The 17,316-nt window shown below is 30.1% G+C and overlaps 1 protein-coding gene across 1 annotated transcript; it reads right to left on the bottom strand.

Annotated features, from left to right (window-relative positions):
* Positions 1-213: 213 nt before the first annotated feature.
* LOC135956402 (putative ATP-dependent RNA helicase SoYb) lies at positions 214-15,118 on the bottom strand. The gene is made up of 9 exons (XM_065506882.1): positions 14,978-15,118; positions 13,532-14,921; positions 12,533-12,655; positions 12,309-12,467; positions 12,081-12,248; positions 10,224-10,633; positions 4,344-5,748; positions 2,348-3,823; positions 214-2,177 (listed from the first exon to the last, which is right to left on the bottom strand). Exons 2-9 carry the CDS (start codon positions 14,909-14,911, stop codon positions 402-404), a joined length of 6,897 nt encoding a protein of 2,298 aa, XP_065362954.1. The 5' UTR covers positions 14,912-14,921; positions 14,978-15,118; the 3' UTR covers positions 214-401.
* Positions 15,119-17,316: the final 2,198 nt, after the last annotated feature.

Genomic DNA, 17,316 nt, shown 5'->3' with positions numbered 1-17,316 from the left:
TGTACATATATTGAAGTTAATTCAAAGGTTTGAAAGAATCAAAGGGTATAAACAAATTGTTAAGATTTCTTTATTTTTTTCACTTCAAGGGCGTACGATTGTATTTTTCGGGAACCTGGAAATTCCTATATGATTTCTGTGGTTACGTATTATTTTTCATAACATTTTAACAAGTATGAAATTTTCTTATAATTTATTAACAACAAGGCAGCATTTTTCTCTTAAAAACACATACTTTTATTTTTAATATGATTTTAAATAGTTTTTTCTTTTTTTGTTTTCTTTTAAATTATACATAGTAGTTCACTCATCTTTAAAAATAAAATATTAAAAAATAACTCATAACAAATAATTCAAGGCATTAAAATAAGTAAATAAGACATTAAAACAATTATTAAAGTTTAAAATGTAGAAAATGGATCGCAATCATCATTATCTTGTATGGGATTGTATGTTTGATAAAGTTCACGTTCACTGTCCTCATCGGAATTGTAATTATCAACATGTTGTCCCTGGAAGTTTAATTCATTGTCCAATATTGTGTGTAGACGTCGTTGAGGCATTATGTATTCCAAGTCAATCGAATCGAAACTATTGAAATTGTATTTTAACCAAGAGTACTTTGTGGCTTCTCGTAATAATCTCGGCCATTTTTCAAAAACAATTTTCTTCAGACGTATGACAACATTAAGCCCTTTTATTTCATGGGAAACACATTGTGGATCTATAGAACCAAGCAGATTTAAAATTAATACAGATTTTTCTGATTGAATTTCAGCCACAAATAGTATAGTTTTTGAGGTCACCTCAAGTAGGTAATCTGTGATATCTGGCGCATGAATTGATATAAAAATCATGCAATCATTTTCATACCATGTAGTTGCAGGTCGTTTATGTAATGTTATTAACGCTGGTGGTTTGGGAAGAACTGGCTCTATGGAACAATTGGAGATATCTGTAGAACTCAAGGAAGTTGAAGATTTTATGCTACTATTTGAATAGCTTGTACAATGACCTTGTTCATCTATTTCACTATCTGATGATTTTTCCTTCAAGACTTTGGTATTAGCTTTTTTGTCACTTGCACTCATTTTATCCGAAATATTTTCATTTTTATCGCTATCTATATTCAATTTATTGTCTCTTTGCCTATAAATGTCAACAGCATTATTGTTTTGACCTTTTATTGCTGATTTTTGTATATCTTCCATCATGTCATCCAGTTCAATATCAAAGGCATCAGCTTTAATGAAATCCATTAATTGTTCATACGTTAAAACTTCATCTTTATTGTATGTTTTTGATACATTAACTATTTCTTCCTCTTTGACGTCTAACGTACCGTTCGATTTTAGTTGATTCTTAGCTTCCATACCGATTTCATATTCTAAGAAATTCTTAGTTTCTTCATCGTACACTGTAATGCCGTTATCAACTAATATTTTATTCAACAACAATGCGGTCTCAAATTCATTTTCGTTGTCACACTCATAAAGCAGAATTTTATATGAATTCATAGGCAAGTTTTGTAAATTTGATGCGTCCTTTTCATTAGTGTGACTTTCCAGTACAGCACAAGCATACAAATAGTCCTTTGTTACTTGATATCTTTTGTTAAAACGGTCCCATTTTAATCCTGCCAAAGTACAATGAATGGCTTGATATGGAGTGAAGGTAACAATTTCGTCTGTAGTTTCGTATAGAAAATCATTGTACAATTCTTCTGTTTTAGCATTAGTAAAACAGGCATAATCACACAAGAAAAATCTGTACAAACGTTGCTCCATTTGTTCGCCGAATACCCCATAGACCTTAGCTCTTAGATAAAGATTATTGTATCTTACTATACAATTGTGTAGGGGTTTAAAGTCATATATTTCCTTTTGCTTTTCGTTGCCGGATTTAATGCTCTCAACATGTTTAACAATCAATTTATTAAGCTCATCAAACATGAACATAGAACTTTTATCAATAATTTGAAGAAATATATTTTCCCAATTACCATTTTCTCCCTCATCTCCAATTTCAACTTTCACAATTTCATTTAAGGGCAATTGAGACCAGGTTTCTTTTTTAGGTGGGATGCTGTCGGCTTCTCTCATAGATTTTATTTTTATATTGTCCTCATCTAGTTTAGAGGTTTTGTGTAAATCGTTTGTGCTGAGTGGTACAAAATCCTATAGGTTTTAAATGGAATAACAAAATTACTTGAATAAAATTTAGGTCAGCATAGGAAAATTGTTATGAATTAATCAATCACTCGAATAAACCAACACCAAACTTTTATTCGATCAAAATTAAATAGAATATAATTGAAAAATTTTGTAAATCAGTAATTTAAACTTACCTTGTCACCTTCACGACCACTGTCCCACTGATCATCCCAATTCTCGACGTCATTAGGTTGCATTTCAACATCTGTTGTTTTTACTATTTGTTTGGTGGTATTGCCATCTTCTATTTTCTTGATTGGTTCTAAATCATTTTTCGCTGATTCCATACTACTGTTAGCAGCTTCATCATTTGAAGATGAAAACTTTATAAAATTAATACTTTCATTTTTACACGATTGAAAATCGAAATCAGAATCGGAATTATCGACATCTAATTCACAAACATTAAGAAGACCAAATTCTTCAGCAAGATCACGCACTTGCTTTCGATCGCCTTTATATAGAACACCGAAATTTTTTTCAATTAACGATTTTTTTAAATGTACAACTTGACAGTAGGCATCAATACCAGTCAACTTTTCCATAACTACCACATTTTTTACCCAAATCGTATTGGTCAGTGAAAAATCAATGCTGGCTTGTACAACATAATTGGATTTAATATCCTCCATTATCCATTTTTGCACTTGCTTTGTAGTTTTCGAGTCCCACGTACGTTCATTGTCAAATGGTACAATATTCATTAAACGAACGTCCACAGCTTGGGGAGGAAAATCTTTAAATTTGTCATCGCACACAAAGATTTCATTACATTTCACAGAACTTATGATGGTGCCATCGTCGATAAGTCTAAGAGTTACTTTCAAATTAGATTGAACCACATTGGTGCTCTTTTGTTCGAAAATAGGAGCTTCTAGTATACGAGCTCTTCGAAAGTTTTCAGCATATTGATATATGCACAAGTCATTAATGTGTGGGGGCCAATGTAAAAATAGGTTGCCTTCATTACTATAATGCATATTAAGTTGTACACTGAAGGTTAGGGCTTCACTGGAACGTCGAACTTCGACCCATTTCGTAGTATTGGGAAGTTTATGGTGTAACAGACGAACTGCATAGTGTGTAGGTGAAAATACTTTCAATATGTGTATACGAATTTCTCCACTGCTAGGTATACCAGCGCTTTTACTTATTATATCAAATCGTGTTAATTCGTGTCGATTATCACAACGTGGCTCATCACATTCGCCAAATTCCAAGAGTTGCGGACATAAGAGCGAACCATTTAGAATTCTTTGTTCTTCACGCGCAATCAGGACACGCCTTGAAACTGCTAGAATTTCATCGTGCACTGTTTGATTGTGTTTGCGCATGAAGTCAACGAGACGTGGCAATTGCAAACTGTTATTTTCATCAAGTAGTATCATGGAATGAGCACAATGTTTTTTCGACGCAAAAGCCGTAGACAAAGCAGAAGTTTGCTCAAAATTGCGACTAACATAATTGTTATAAGTGCGAGATAAAGCGGAAAATCTTGTTGTAAATCGGGTCCACGAAGTGGGCATTGAATAATGAATAAGATTATTTACATTTTGTATTTTGAGTTCGCAGAAACGAGCATCCGTGCAGACCAGGATTTGAGATGAAAGCTGTAAAGAAATTTAATTGTATTCTTGTTACATTACATTATTTAATTGTGACCGGAAAAAAAATCCATAAACAATTTTTTTTTACATTTTATTAAAAAATATGAAAATTTTAAATTGAGTTAGAGGAAAGTTTTCTTTCCAATATTTCGCTACTACTTTGTGTAACATCTTCAGGGACAATGAAAAAAATAATTAATTTTGCAAAAATATTGGTTAAAAATTTGTAAAAAAAAAATCAAGAAAATGTTGAAAACAATTTTTAGCTTATTTGTGGGCCAATTTTCTCGATTTTAAATAGTACCTAAGCTGGAATATAGCGGATATATTGTTGTATCAAACATGTTAGTTATTTGGGGGCTTTGAAAAGTTGATTTCAACATACAGACGGACATGACTATATCGATTCCGTTATCTATAACGATCCAGAATATATACTTTATGAAAATGAAAAATGTGGAAATTCCAAACACCCTTACAACTCGTAATGAATTGATTGACGAAATGGCATACAAAACCTTACCTTCATTTTCCATTCATCTATTGTAACTCGTTCGTTATCTGTCGAACGGCTATAGAAACCTATGCAGTGATGACCACAATCTTGTAAAAACTTTACTACATTTTGTACATCTTCATCCTCGTTGCACATAATTAGTGTACGATTATCGGAACCTTGTGCAGAATTTGACATATTTATAATAAACTTCAATATGGTATCATTCTTTTCCGCACTCGATTTTAATTTTACAGAAAGTGTAGCTTGTCCATACACAGCAGCTTCTAGGAAATCACCAATTAAAAGCAAAGGCTGATTGGATTTTCGTATTAATTTCACCATCGGGCGGTCCCAGTCACGAGAAGTAACAATCAGCTGTGGTGATAATTTTTCAAATTTAGATTTTTTTGCCATTTTAAAAAGTATACGGCTAGCATTCTCTAAATCTTGTTGAGATCTAGACATCATTATATCCATATCATCGATGACAATGTGCTGTATACGTTCGGCATCGAATAGAGGCTCATTGACGTTTTCGTGGAGCAAACGCAAAACACTGGAAGGTGTTGCCACTAATATACCGCAACCATTAAGTAGTTGAACTTTGGTTTCAATTAAATTACGCATGCCATATGATGGCACACAAGTGGGGGCTTCGTTTTTCAAACCACTCATTAGGCGACGACAATAATTGCTCACCATCTCAACATGTTTCAAAGAGGCAACCAAAATTATAGCCACTGGCCCATATGAAGGTTTTATCAGTTCAGCGCGACAGCAAATCAAGCTGCATAAGGGTGGCAAGTAGGACCAAGTTTTCCCCGATCTCGAAGGATTAACTACGAACAAAGAGTTGCTGCGCAATACATGAGACCATGCATACACCTGTATACGGTAGACTTTATTAACACGCATCTGGCGCATTTCTTCATGAATTTCTGGTAGAAATGGAGCCTCCGATACATTCTCAATGGCCGTAAGTTGTATGCTAGAGTGCGCCAACACCAAATGATCAATGAATTTTGATTGTATTTTACGTTCACCTTCTACAATGGGCAAGTGTTCGGTATGCTTTACATCCATTAATGCTTCATAATTAAATACTTCTTTAGAGACTTTTTCATTTCGTATTTTATCAACAGACGAAGAGGATCGCGAACCACCATTATGCGAAGTACTACTATTAGCGACGACAGGCGGAATATGTTTATCGTTGCACGATGCATTTGATGATGTACTACCTAATAATGATTTTTGTGAGCTAGAGCTTGTATTAAGAAGCTTTAAATCGAGTATATTTGTATTTCCCATTTCTTTTTCAATATTATGTTCTTGCAAAATTTTATCAATTTTTGACAGTTGAGATGTGGGCGATTTTAGTTGTCTTCTTTTGCGTAGTTTCTGGCTGGGTATTGTGGAGTTTGTGGATCTGGAATTTGTAAAATTTAATAGAAATAATAAATACATTTTTATTGCAACTACAGCAATATGAATAAGAAAAATAGAGTGACTTAAAATTAGTACATAATTGGAAATAAATAAATGAACATGTATTTAACGCAGTACAATAGGCTACAAATGATTTTACATTCACTTGTATGTATGTATCTTCATCTGATATTTGTTAAGTCGAATCATATACAGTGAGGGTCAACAGAATGGAAACAATTTTTGAAACTTTTTACCAAATATATAAGTATATTTCGAAGAGCCCATCAAAAATTTAGAAAATTACAAATTTAATGATAAATTTTCGTAGAACAAAAAGCATCTCTGTATAATTTCTTTTAAAATTAATATCGATTAGTATCTTTTGACAAAAAAGTGGAATTTTCAAATTTTTCAGGAGAGCGTAAATACTGTTGGCCAAGTTATTATCACAATATCTAGTGAGTTTTTATATAAAAAATCGATTTTCTGTCTGAAATATGAGTGATCACAGATCGAGCTCTTTTTCTTAATAAAACGCTAATTGTTTTTAAGTTTTTATATAAAAAATCCATTTTTTGTCTGAAATATGAGTGATCACCAGGGCAACCAAAAATATGCAATATCATATTTTTTGCTGTGCGTCGTATAAACATATGAGTTAGTTATTTATCTGTTTCAGACTATTTTAAGAATTTTGGCATCGATTTGTTAGTGCATATTTTTGCATATTTTGCTCTTTACTGCATATTTTAGCATATTTTGCGTTTCATAACATATTTTTGCATATTCAACACATAACTGCATATTTTCTTTTTTGTTCATTATTTTGTTTTCTTAATATAATTTTATTGTTTGCATTGTAATTTTTCATTTCTATATTTTAATATTTGTTAAGGTCCAATGGTAATTGGCATAATCTACTTAAAGAAAAAATTATAGTATCTATAATCGACTTATCTTCATCGAATTTTCGTTAACTTTAGGCATATATTTCAATTAAACAAACTTTTAGTAAAAATTACGTAAAAAATTAAAAGAAAATTTCAAAATTGTATGTTATTAGGCCAACTTTTTAAAATTTTGGATACATTAAAAAAAACATAAGGTAGCTTGAGCCAGTTGAGCATTAACAGTTATAAAACTAATATAGAACTAAACAACTATTCAACAAATGTTCAGAATATTAAGATTCATCGAAAACTTCGTATTCGAAAATTGTAACGAAGATATTAAGAAATCATTAAAAACAATATACATGGATATCGATAGTCGAAACAATTGATGAGCAAGGATCAAACATAGAAATTGTCACGGCATTCTGAGTCCCAATGATAAAACTGCAACAAAATATTTTTTTTTAATTACCGCAGTCTTAAATAGAACAAATCATTCCACTATTGCAAGGCTTTTTGATAATTCTGTTTAAATTTTGGAAGACGAATTTATTTAGATGTTAATCTACATACACGATGAATGTTCCATTGAAATATTTTAATAAAAAATTGCACATGCTCTCCATATAGTTTTTGAAACATAATTCAAATGTTAAAAAGTGGCTTTTACAGCTTTATGTAGAATAAATAAATTTATATGGAACATCCTCTCCCTACTGATCCTATAAATATTATGCTACTAAAATTTTTTTTGGAAGTATTAGACATTTTAAAATATGAGAAAAATCAATTAATTAAGATTGTCTAAGAAATTTCAAAACTTAAGTAAACTCATAGTAATATATTGCTAAATATAATAAAATTAATTGAACCAATCTATTTTCATGTAGTGCTCAAGTCACCAAAATCGAAATTTAATGCTAAAATAATCAATTTTAATTTATGAGCTCAATATTTATTTTACTTCTCATATACATATTTTATTAATAAAACTTTGAAATCAAACAGTAACCAACTATTTTTAAATGCATATTTTTATATTTTAAGAGCATATTTTTCATTTTTAAGTGCATATTTTATGCGCATAAAACACTTTTATTAGAGCATATTTTTGGTTGTCCTGGTGATCACATATCGAGCTCCTTTTCTTGATTAAACGCTTATTGGCCAAGTTATTAGCGAATGTAGAATGCGTTTTTATATAAAAAATCGATTTTTTGTCTGAAATATGAGTGATCACAGATCGGCTCCTTTTTTGATTATTCGCTTATTGGTCAATTATTAATCATTGAAAATATTTTGAGTTTTTGGTCTGAAATATGAGTGATCACAGATCTAGCTTCTTTTCTTGATTAAACGCTTATTGGCCAAGTTATTGGCGAATTTAGGTATTGTGAGTTTTTATATAAAAAACGATTTTTTGTTCAGAAATATGAGTGATCACAGATCGAGCTCTTTTTCTTGATTAAACGCTTATTGGCCAAGTTAATAGCGAATTTATTTATTGTGAGGTTTTATATAAAAAAATCGATTTTTGGCCAGAAATATGAGTTATCGCAGATCGACCTCCTTTTCTTAATTAAACGCTTATTGGCCAAGTTATTAGCGAATTTAGATATTTTGTTGTTGTCTGAAATATGAGTGATCACAGATCGAGCTCCTTTTCTTGATTAAACGCTTATTGGCCAAGTTATTAGCGAATTTAGATATTTTGAGTTTTTATATAAGCAATCGATTTTTGTTCAGAAATATGAGTGATCACAGATCGAGCTGCTTTTCTTGATTAAACGCTTATTGGCGAAGTTATTAGCAAATTCAAAAACTGTGTGTTTTTATATAAAAAGTCGATTTTTGGACAGAAATATGAGTGATCACAGATCGAGCTGCTTTTCTTTATTAAACGCTTAGTTGCCAAGTTATTAGCGAATTTAGATATTTTGAGTTACTAATGGAGTACAAATAATTGATTATTTTTACCCGCAGATATTGATTTGAAATTTATGCCAAGTTATCTTTTAGGTAAGTTTATCTACTGGCTATTTTGCACCATTGATATCTATTTGTTGAAGTTACGGACATTAGTTGAACTTTTTATTTTTATATAATTGGAAAGTAAATTTAAATTTGGCTCAAGTCACTTTATTATAAGGACTGAGACCGAAAAATTCTTAACATACATATCTTCTATATATATAAAAATGAAATGGTCCATGTATGTAATGGCATCACCTGAGAACGGCTGGAACTGAAGATTTGGCTAATTTTTTTCATTCGATTCGAAATTTTCAGGAAATGGTATGTAAAATTTTGTTTAATATATTGTGTCCTTTTCACTTCTCATGTTTCTTAATAAGATACAGATTTGGAGAAAATTTGACTTCAATTTCGTGCTCTGGCTTTGGCATCTAAATTTTTAACAGAGTTCCTGTCAGGAACTTTTTGAGCCTTGTATGTTTTTAAATATGCATTGGCATTAATTTTTCGTAACAAATAGTGCGAGTACTGAGCTAACCGGACTGCTTTCCTACCAGATGTGTTGGTAGCTCTTTTGAAATTGCTTTATATTTATTGGCTTTAGAAACATCATGCGGACCACCCCTTCCTTCTACATGAACCAGGTTTAATATCAACGAATAAGTTCTCCCGGTACTGTTTAATAACATTGGAAACAGTTTGACGACAGACCTTTGATTGTTTGGCCAATTTTTTGTAGGACCAAGTTGGATTTTGTTGAAAATATTTAATAATTTTAGTACGTTATTTTTTCTTGTCACTCATTTTAATCAGATTAACAACAAATGAATATAATTGACATTAAACATAATAACACTGACATGCTTTACAAAGGAAACTTGATCAAAAAAAAAAAAAAATCAAATAATACTTGAGTTAAGTTTTAATGAAAAACGTGTGTTAAGAATTTTTCGATCACAGTCCTTAATTACTCTGTAATAATTCAAAGAATATGGATGTGCGAGAAATCACTTTAAGTCACTTAATTTCATCAACATGAAAATGGATAGATTAGAAAAGTTTAATAATAAACGCTTTCGATTTCTATTTATTTTGATATATTTTATAGCGTCGAAAATGTGGAATAGTGAAATGTGTGTATGTATTAATGTTTATTATTGTAAAAGGACTAAATTATCTAATGGATAGTTTATTTTCATTTGTACCGAGTTTTGCCGTAAATGCCGATTTTTATGTATATATTATTAAAACATTTCAAGTGTCATTTATTTTAAAACTGGATCAAGTCTTTGTGATTTAAAAATTTTGTTTAACATAAATCGAATAAAAATTAGTTTAATACTTTATATAATAAAACTTGATACAATTTTAAAATAAAAAAAGACTAGAAAAATTAGTTTACTTTTAAAATATTTACCTAAGACTTGATCCATTTTTAATAAATAAATGAAACCACAAAGTTTTAACAAAAAATTAAGATTTTATTCATAAAATAAAATATGAAATAATAGAATTCATTTATACATTAAAAGTAACAAAAAAAAATAATTATAATTGATATTCATTGCGAATAATAAAAAAAGAATGAGTATTTAATAAAACTTACGTTGAAACCTCACTTGATAAGTAATTGTCACCAATACCTTTAATTTCAAATGCTTCATTTGACACCTCTTGTTGTTGGGAACATCTATTGACCTGCGTGTCCAGCACAGTATTGGAATTAATAGACGTTTTTTTAGTTAAAGAAGGAATTGGATTCGAGTGATATGCCGAAGTTTGAGATATGGCTTTAGGTGGTTTAACTTGAAAAAAATCTGATGAGGAAAAACTTTGATCGTTTGTATTATTGGAAAGTAATTCATCGGTCGATGATGTTTGGTCATGTGGTACACAATCGTGACGAGTAGATTTTTTACGATGCCAATGGTTTTCTTCGTCCTTATATGTTTGCAGCCGTGTTATATCATAGCCAGCTGGTACCATGGTAAAACTATCATACCCAGATTGAGAGAGCTAAAATAAAGATAATGTGGGCAAAATAATTATTTTGCTATAAAGATAAGTGATTAATGTGGATGGTTCATTAACATTTGTTAATAAATCACTCAAATCCCACAAGTTCAAATCTTTTATGTTAAAAAATCAAGAAAATCGATTCTATCTTGATTTTGGTTCTCAATATACCATAGATTCAAAACCGATATTCATAATAATAGATTTACATTTTATTAAATAATTGCTGAAGTAATTTATATGAATACTGATTTTTAGTTAAATACAGTGGTGGCCACCAATTTAAGACAAATACTTGAATTTTTTCATCAACTGAATTTTAAGTGCGATAGAGCCAAAATAAAAGGACCTCTAAGGGTATGAAATTTATTATTAATGTTTCTAGTTTCTGAAAAGTGTTTGGAAAAATCGGTAAAACATATATGGACAAAGATATGTGGAAATACGTTGACCCACGTCAGCGAACATCCGATGTTAATAACATGATATGACCGAAACTAATGGAACTAAAAATATGAAATTTGGTCCGAATATTTTATAATAATAAAAATATAAATATATAAATGTGAGAAAATATGTTTATTTAAAAAAAATTTTTTTTGGTCAAGTTGTAGAAATGTGTTCGTGTTCGTGGTGAATATGTATGAATTGACACAGTCGAATAAAACACACTTGTGTGTTAAAACAGTCCTCATGCATACATATTTGTGGAAATATTTGAAAAAATAATTGACAATCACGTGGAATTTAGCAAACAATTTTTGTCTTAAATTCCTGGCCACCACTGTATGTTCAAAATTAGGAGACTGAAAATAACGGCTCAACTATTGCTATCACTGAGAGAGTGGTTTGTTTATAAGAGAAAAATAATCAAGATGAGTTATTTATAATTTAATAGATTTAAATTGAAAAATTGATGCAAATCAACACTTGAATTTTAAATTAATAAATCTTGGTGTGTAAAATTTTCAATTTCCAAAACAAAATTCAAAAACATCGAATATTTTACAAAAATAAATAAATTTTTCAATTTAAAAAAACATAGACAGTTTTAAAACAAATATACCAATTTTAAGAAAATGCTAAATTTTACAAAAAAAAAATTCATACATTTTTCAAAAAATCAACTATTTTCAAATATTTACCGATTTTACAAAAAAAAAAAATACTTTTAAAACAAAAATACCAATTTAAAGAAAATCGTAAATTTTCCAAAAAAAAATATATAATTTTAAATTTAAATTAAATATAATAAATTTAAAAAAAAAAACAAATATGTATTTTAAAGCATTAAAAACCAACAAAAACTAATAAAGGTCATATAAACAAAAATAATTTTGTAACAGCTATTCAAATTTCCAGTCTATGCCAATTATTGACTACAAAATAATTCATCCGATTCTCCAAATTTGAAAAGTAGAGTAAGTAGAATTTAAAAAAAAAATACCTTTATTCTGTCCTTTGCTGTATTTGTTGAAGGCGTGGCAAGTGAATATATTTCGTTCGACTGCATAATTTTACCCTCTGGTTTGGAACTGATTTTGGATTTCAGTTGAAAGTCTAAGGTATTAAATGATGAAATATTACTTTTATCCATGCTCTCCTGTTGTTTACTCTGAAAGTTTAGTTTACTATTTAGTAATTTTAATTTAACAAAATTTAAAATATTTTTTACCTTATATTGAGTAATGTTTGTAGACAATAGTGACTCTGTGGGAGTGTTTATTTGACTGCCGTCATTAGATGATGCTATCGTTGAGGATACAAACTTTTTACGCATTGCTATTAACTGCTTGGCTCTTATATTTTTGACAGATATTTCACTTTTATTATCCTAAAAATAAAATATTTTAATTTTACAAGGACATTATGGCTACGTTCTAAAGTTTATTTATATACCTGTATATTATCGGTCGTTGTATTATTAATTGTTGACAGAGTTTGCTCAAGTAATTGGTATGAATAACTATCTGATGTTTTTGACTGACTTAATGTCGAATTAGTGGTTTCGTTGTAATTATGCTAAAAAAAATAAATGTATTATTTAACAAGATTTTAGATTGAAATTTCTAAAAAGTTAGCAAAAGTTTTAATAAATCCATTAATTCATTATGATAAAATTGTTTTGATATTTATTAAACCTTCACCGTGAGTGGTAGCTATATCCATCTGTATGTTTATATCATCTTTCCGAAATACCCAAATAACTTTCATAAATGATTGATACACCAATATATCCGCTATAGTCCCGATTAGGTTGCTGTTTAAATTAGGATTACTAAGTCATTAACATAGATAATATGGATATCTAATTGTAGACATTTCGTAGACCTTTCAAACGACGTATATAATAGAAATTCCGCCCCACACTCTGATTTTTTTACACGACAAAAACTTGAACAAAATTTTTTTTTTTGTTTTTTAAAAGTGTAAAAAAAATCAGAGTGTAATTTTCCATTTTTTTGAAAGGAACTCGATTTTGTTAAAATTTTATTCGTCAAAAATTGTTTTCAAATCTTTATCTTAAAGTATACATATCGTCCCCTTAATAAAACAATAGTGTATAATTTTGTTGCCATTTTGAAATAATTGAGTTTAAAATTTTTGTTTTATTAGACATCTAGAACAAAAGTAATATTTCAACTGATGACCCACTTTGTGGATGTAGAATTTGACCACACATACATATTTTCTACAATCAGTTATGTAGATTCTTATTATGCTATAAAAAAAATAATGATGTATATGCTTATACACTATTGTTTTATTGAGGGGACGATATGTACTTTGGTGAAGGGTATATACATATGATTGTACACAGCCAAAAATAGCTCTCTTATTTATTCAAAGTGCTAATGGTGAACAGTGCAGTCTATAATATATCTTAACAAAACTTACCGTCGGTCTATGAACTGTTGTCGGTTCATTTAATTTCAATTCTTTTTCTGCACGAGCCGCCTTTTTACGCATTTCTGATAATTTTTGTTGACGTAGTTTAACACTTGAAACCGTAGATGATGCAGTTGATCCTCCTAAGTCAATTAAAGGTCCAGGTTGGCTATGAATGTTTAGATGTGCTGAAGCCGAAATAGGCTTATCATCTTTTGTCATCTTAGATTTAGACAATTGAGCAAGTTTTTGTAAACGAGAGGAGACATTTGTTGAACCAGAACGTGTCGAATATGATGGTGGTGGTTCTGTTGGCCAGTTTAGATCAAACAATATGTTATCGATTTCAAATGACTTCGGAAGAGCTAACGGTGGCAAGTCCTTCTCCGATGAATACTTTTGTTGTTTAATTTTTGTTAAAATGCCAGCTTTCCCAATAAAATTCACTTGCTGATTATTTGCCACCGATACGGAATCATCAAATGTGACATCGTCTATATTATCTTCAGATATTTCACAGCTAGTCTCCAATTGTTCGGAAACAGCTTCAACTTTCTTACGCTCATTTCGCTCCTGCCAGTCCTCCACTTTACGTTTGGCATTCTCATCAATTAAGGTGGCATTCATTTGTTTAGAATGATCAATGTAATTGTGTTTGATATTGTTGAATTTCATTTTGGTATTGCGGTCATTTGAAAGCCAAGGTGCAATTTTAGTTGTTTTAAACTTAGAACAAGTTTCTTTAAAAATCAAATCATGCTCTTCAATGGCATTTGTTGTCTTTAACAAATAGTCGCGAGCATTAATTTTAATGCCTTTGTGGTTGACAATAATCAGGTCACCCCATGCATGATTATTGTCAGTTTGAAAATGTTTGGCAAAACTTATCGAATTGGCATCGGCCAAAAGCTTTTCTAGCATATTACAGGTTTTCTGTAACCACTTATCTTTCTTAATCATTACCAAGTTACCTTCTACATCGTCGTATTCTTGTTCGGCTGGATATATGTTTTCAATACCTCCAATTTGAATATGACCAATGTCGAGTTGAAGATTGCTAGGCAAATTTCGTAAATGTTCTTTCTTCGTAAGCAATGGAAATCCATAATCAATGGCCCACACTATATACTCCTCCTGCTGGAATTCGGCTTTTTGTAATATTTCGGCTCGTATATATTTATTCCATGCTATAAAGTTACAAGCTACTTTATCCCCTATTTCGGGACGCAAGAAATTATCACATGATGGCTTATTTTTATAAAGCTCTACTAATGTTTGTTCAAAAACGCTCAGCACGTGGAATTGTTCATCAGGAGCTCCGATCGCTTTATACCAAAATAAGTGAGGATTTATGAAATGCGTCACTGTGATACGATGATCACTTTCCATTTTGTTGAATCTAAAAAAAACATACTGGTAATATTTAAACAAAGAGATTTTTTAAAGATCATTTACCCTGAATTCGCAAAAATTAAGAATTTCTCATTGACGCTGCAGTAATCAAATTACAAGCCTACTTTTTCAATTGTAACTAACGGAGAGTTTTGTAAAAAAAATCCTATTAGAAACTGTAATTCAAGGAGAATTAACGAATCAGGAGCGTATATACAAGCGAGTTCTTTCATTTTTGTATATGCATATGGAATCTGACATATCAGCGTTCTGATGAATATTTTTTATATGTGGAGTTTGACATTTCAAAGAATAATTTCTATAAGCAGCTGGGGTTACGATGACACCTTATTAAATTGTTTTAATTAAATGATGCCGTCAGTGATGCCATGTCATTTTTCACAATTATTCCAAAAGCTAATGAAATATATACCAATGATGGAACAGATATCTCTTTTGTGCGATATATCATGAATAGTTGACTGATAATTAAAAAATTCATAAATAGTTATTTTCTGTGAATACAAACAACCATATCTGTATGATGTGAATATTGTTATTCAAAATATTTAAAAAAAATGTAATTATTTTTGAATTGTAATCATATACCTATGTATGAAATATTTTCATAATTTTTTTTCTGTTAGTATTTATATTTTCTGTATTGCTGACCATCTAGCGGGCGAAGGGACTTTAAATTCTGAGGTGTATCGAACACCGGTTTCACTAAAATAACTTTTTCTGTATATCAACATTTTCTGAAGTACTATCATATAAATTCAAAAAGGAATTTTTGGTTCACAATGTCAATAAACTGTATCATATTATATATCGTATAAAAGGTATTTTGAAGCACTATTTAATGATACCCATAATATGTATATATAAAATAAAAAGTGTTAGTCCTAAAATTACCAAATTTTGATTTATCTAGAATCACTCAACATTGTTTAGTAAACAAAAGGGGGACAGGATAAAGAAATAAAATAATAGGACGTATACATATATTTTGATAAGTTTACGACTCTTCGAACTAGAAATCTATTGTTCGACTTTTTGGTCAAAAGTGTAGTAGAGACATGTAGTTTTATCGAAGTCATTTTCGAAAAAATCGACGTCGAAAGGTCGACTTTTCGACCTTTCGACTTTTTCCGTTTTTTAAAAAGTCGACTTTTCGAACTTTCGACTTTTGGTAGTTTATAAAAAGTCGACTTTTCGAACTTTCGACTTTCCGACTATTTTCGACTTATTAACATTTCTTGTAAAAAATACATGTTTCTACATTTATTGATGCGCCTTTTGTAATGTTTAGCAATAAAAATTAAATTTATCAAGACGATAATTGTTAGAATAATGTTGTAAGAATTTTGTGTAGAAAAAAGCTTTATTTTATAAACATTTATTTATTTATTATTTACATATATTAGCATACACTACAAAAAATGCAAGTGCAATATTTTTTTTAACAATTTAAAAAGTCGACTTTTATCGACTATTCGACTTTTATCGACTATTTTCGACTATTCGACTTTTGAGATAACATAATCGATTGTTCGACTTTTTTCCGACCAAAAAGTCGATTTCGACTTTTTTCAGGAAATAGTCGATTGTTCGAACAATCGACTTATAGAACCCTAAAATGCACCTTGTTAAATACATAGAGAACATAGAGCGGAAACTAGAAAAAAACTCAAACAAAAATATTACTCAAAATAATCACACATACGAGTGTTGTTTTTGTTTTCACATTGTTTTTTCTACTAATACATTCCCACCACTTAGGTTTTTGACAACTGAGTTAGGTCTTTGACAGGAGAGTTTATTTTCTTTCAAGGCGAATTTATAGAAGGTGACGACAGAACTACAACAAATACAACATATACAAAAACAATAGGTACTTTGTTTTTGTAAAAAGATAAGTGAACTGTCAAAGTTGCCTGTGGTTGTTTTTGCTTTTGGGTTTGTTGTATTTTTCGCCACAACAAACACAAGTGAATTGACAGTTCACTTGTCTAAACAACTGAATAAAAAAAATAATCAGCTGTTCTTCTGTCGTCACCTTCTATAGATTCGCCTTGTTTTCTTTCTTAAGGGCACCATACACCAAAGTAAATTAATAAAGTAGCGACAGTACTACAACAAATACAACATTTACAAAAACCACAAGCAATTTTGTTTTTGGTTTAAGGTCTGAGCTGTCAAAGTTGCCTGTTGTTGTTTTTGCTTTTGGGCTTGTTGTATTTTTCGCCACAACAACCACAAGTGAATTGACAGATTAGACCAAAGTAAAAAAAATAGTCAGCTGTTCTACTGAGTCTACTTTATTAATTTACTTTGCCATACACTATCAAAATGCTTGATGTCACTTTCGTGTACGTGTAATTTGATGCTTTGATGTACAC

This window comes from Calliphora vicina, chromosome 4 (genome assembly GCF_958450345.1).
Source record: "Calliphora vicina chromosome 4, idCalVici1.1, whole genome shotgun sequence".
Lineage (NCBI taxonomy): Eukaryota > Metazoa > Arthropoda > Insecta > Diptera > Calliphoridae > Calliphora > Calliphora vicina.
The sequence above is the reverse complement of the archived record's forward strand: the minus strand, read 5'-3'. Positions and strand labels throughout refer to the sequence as shown.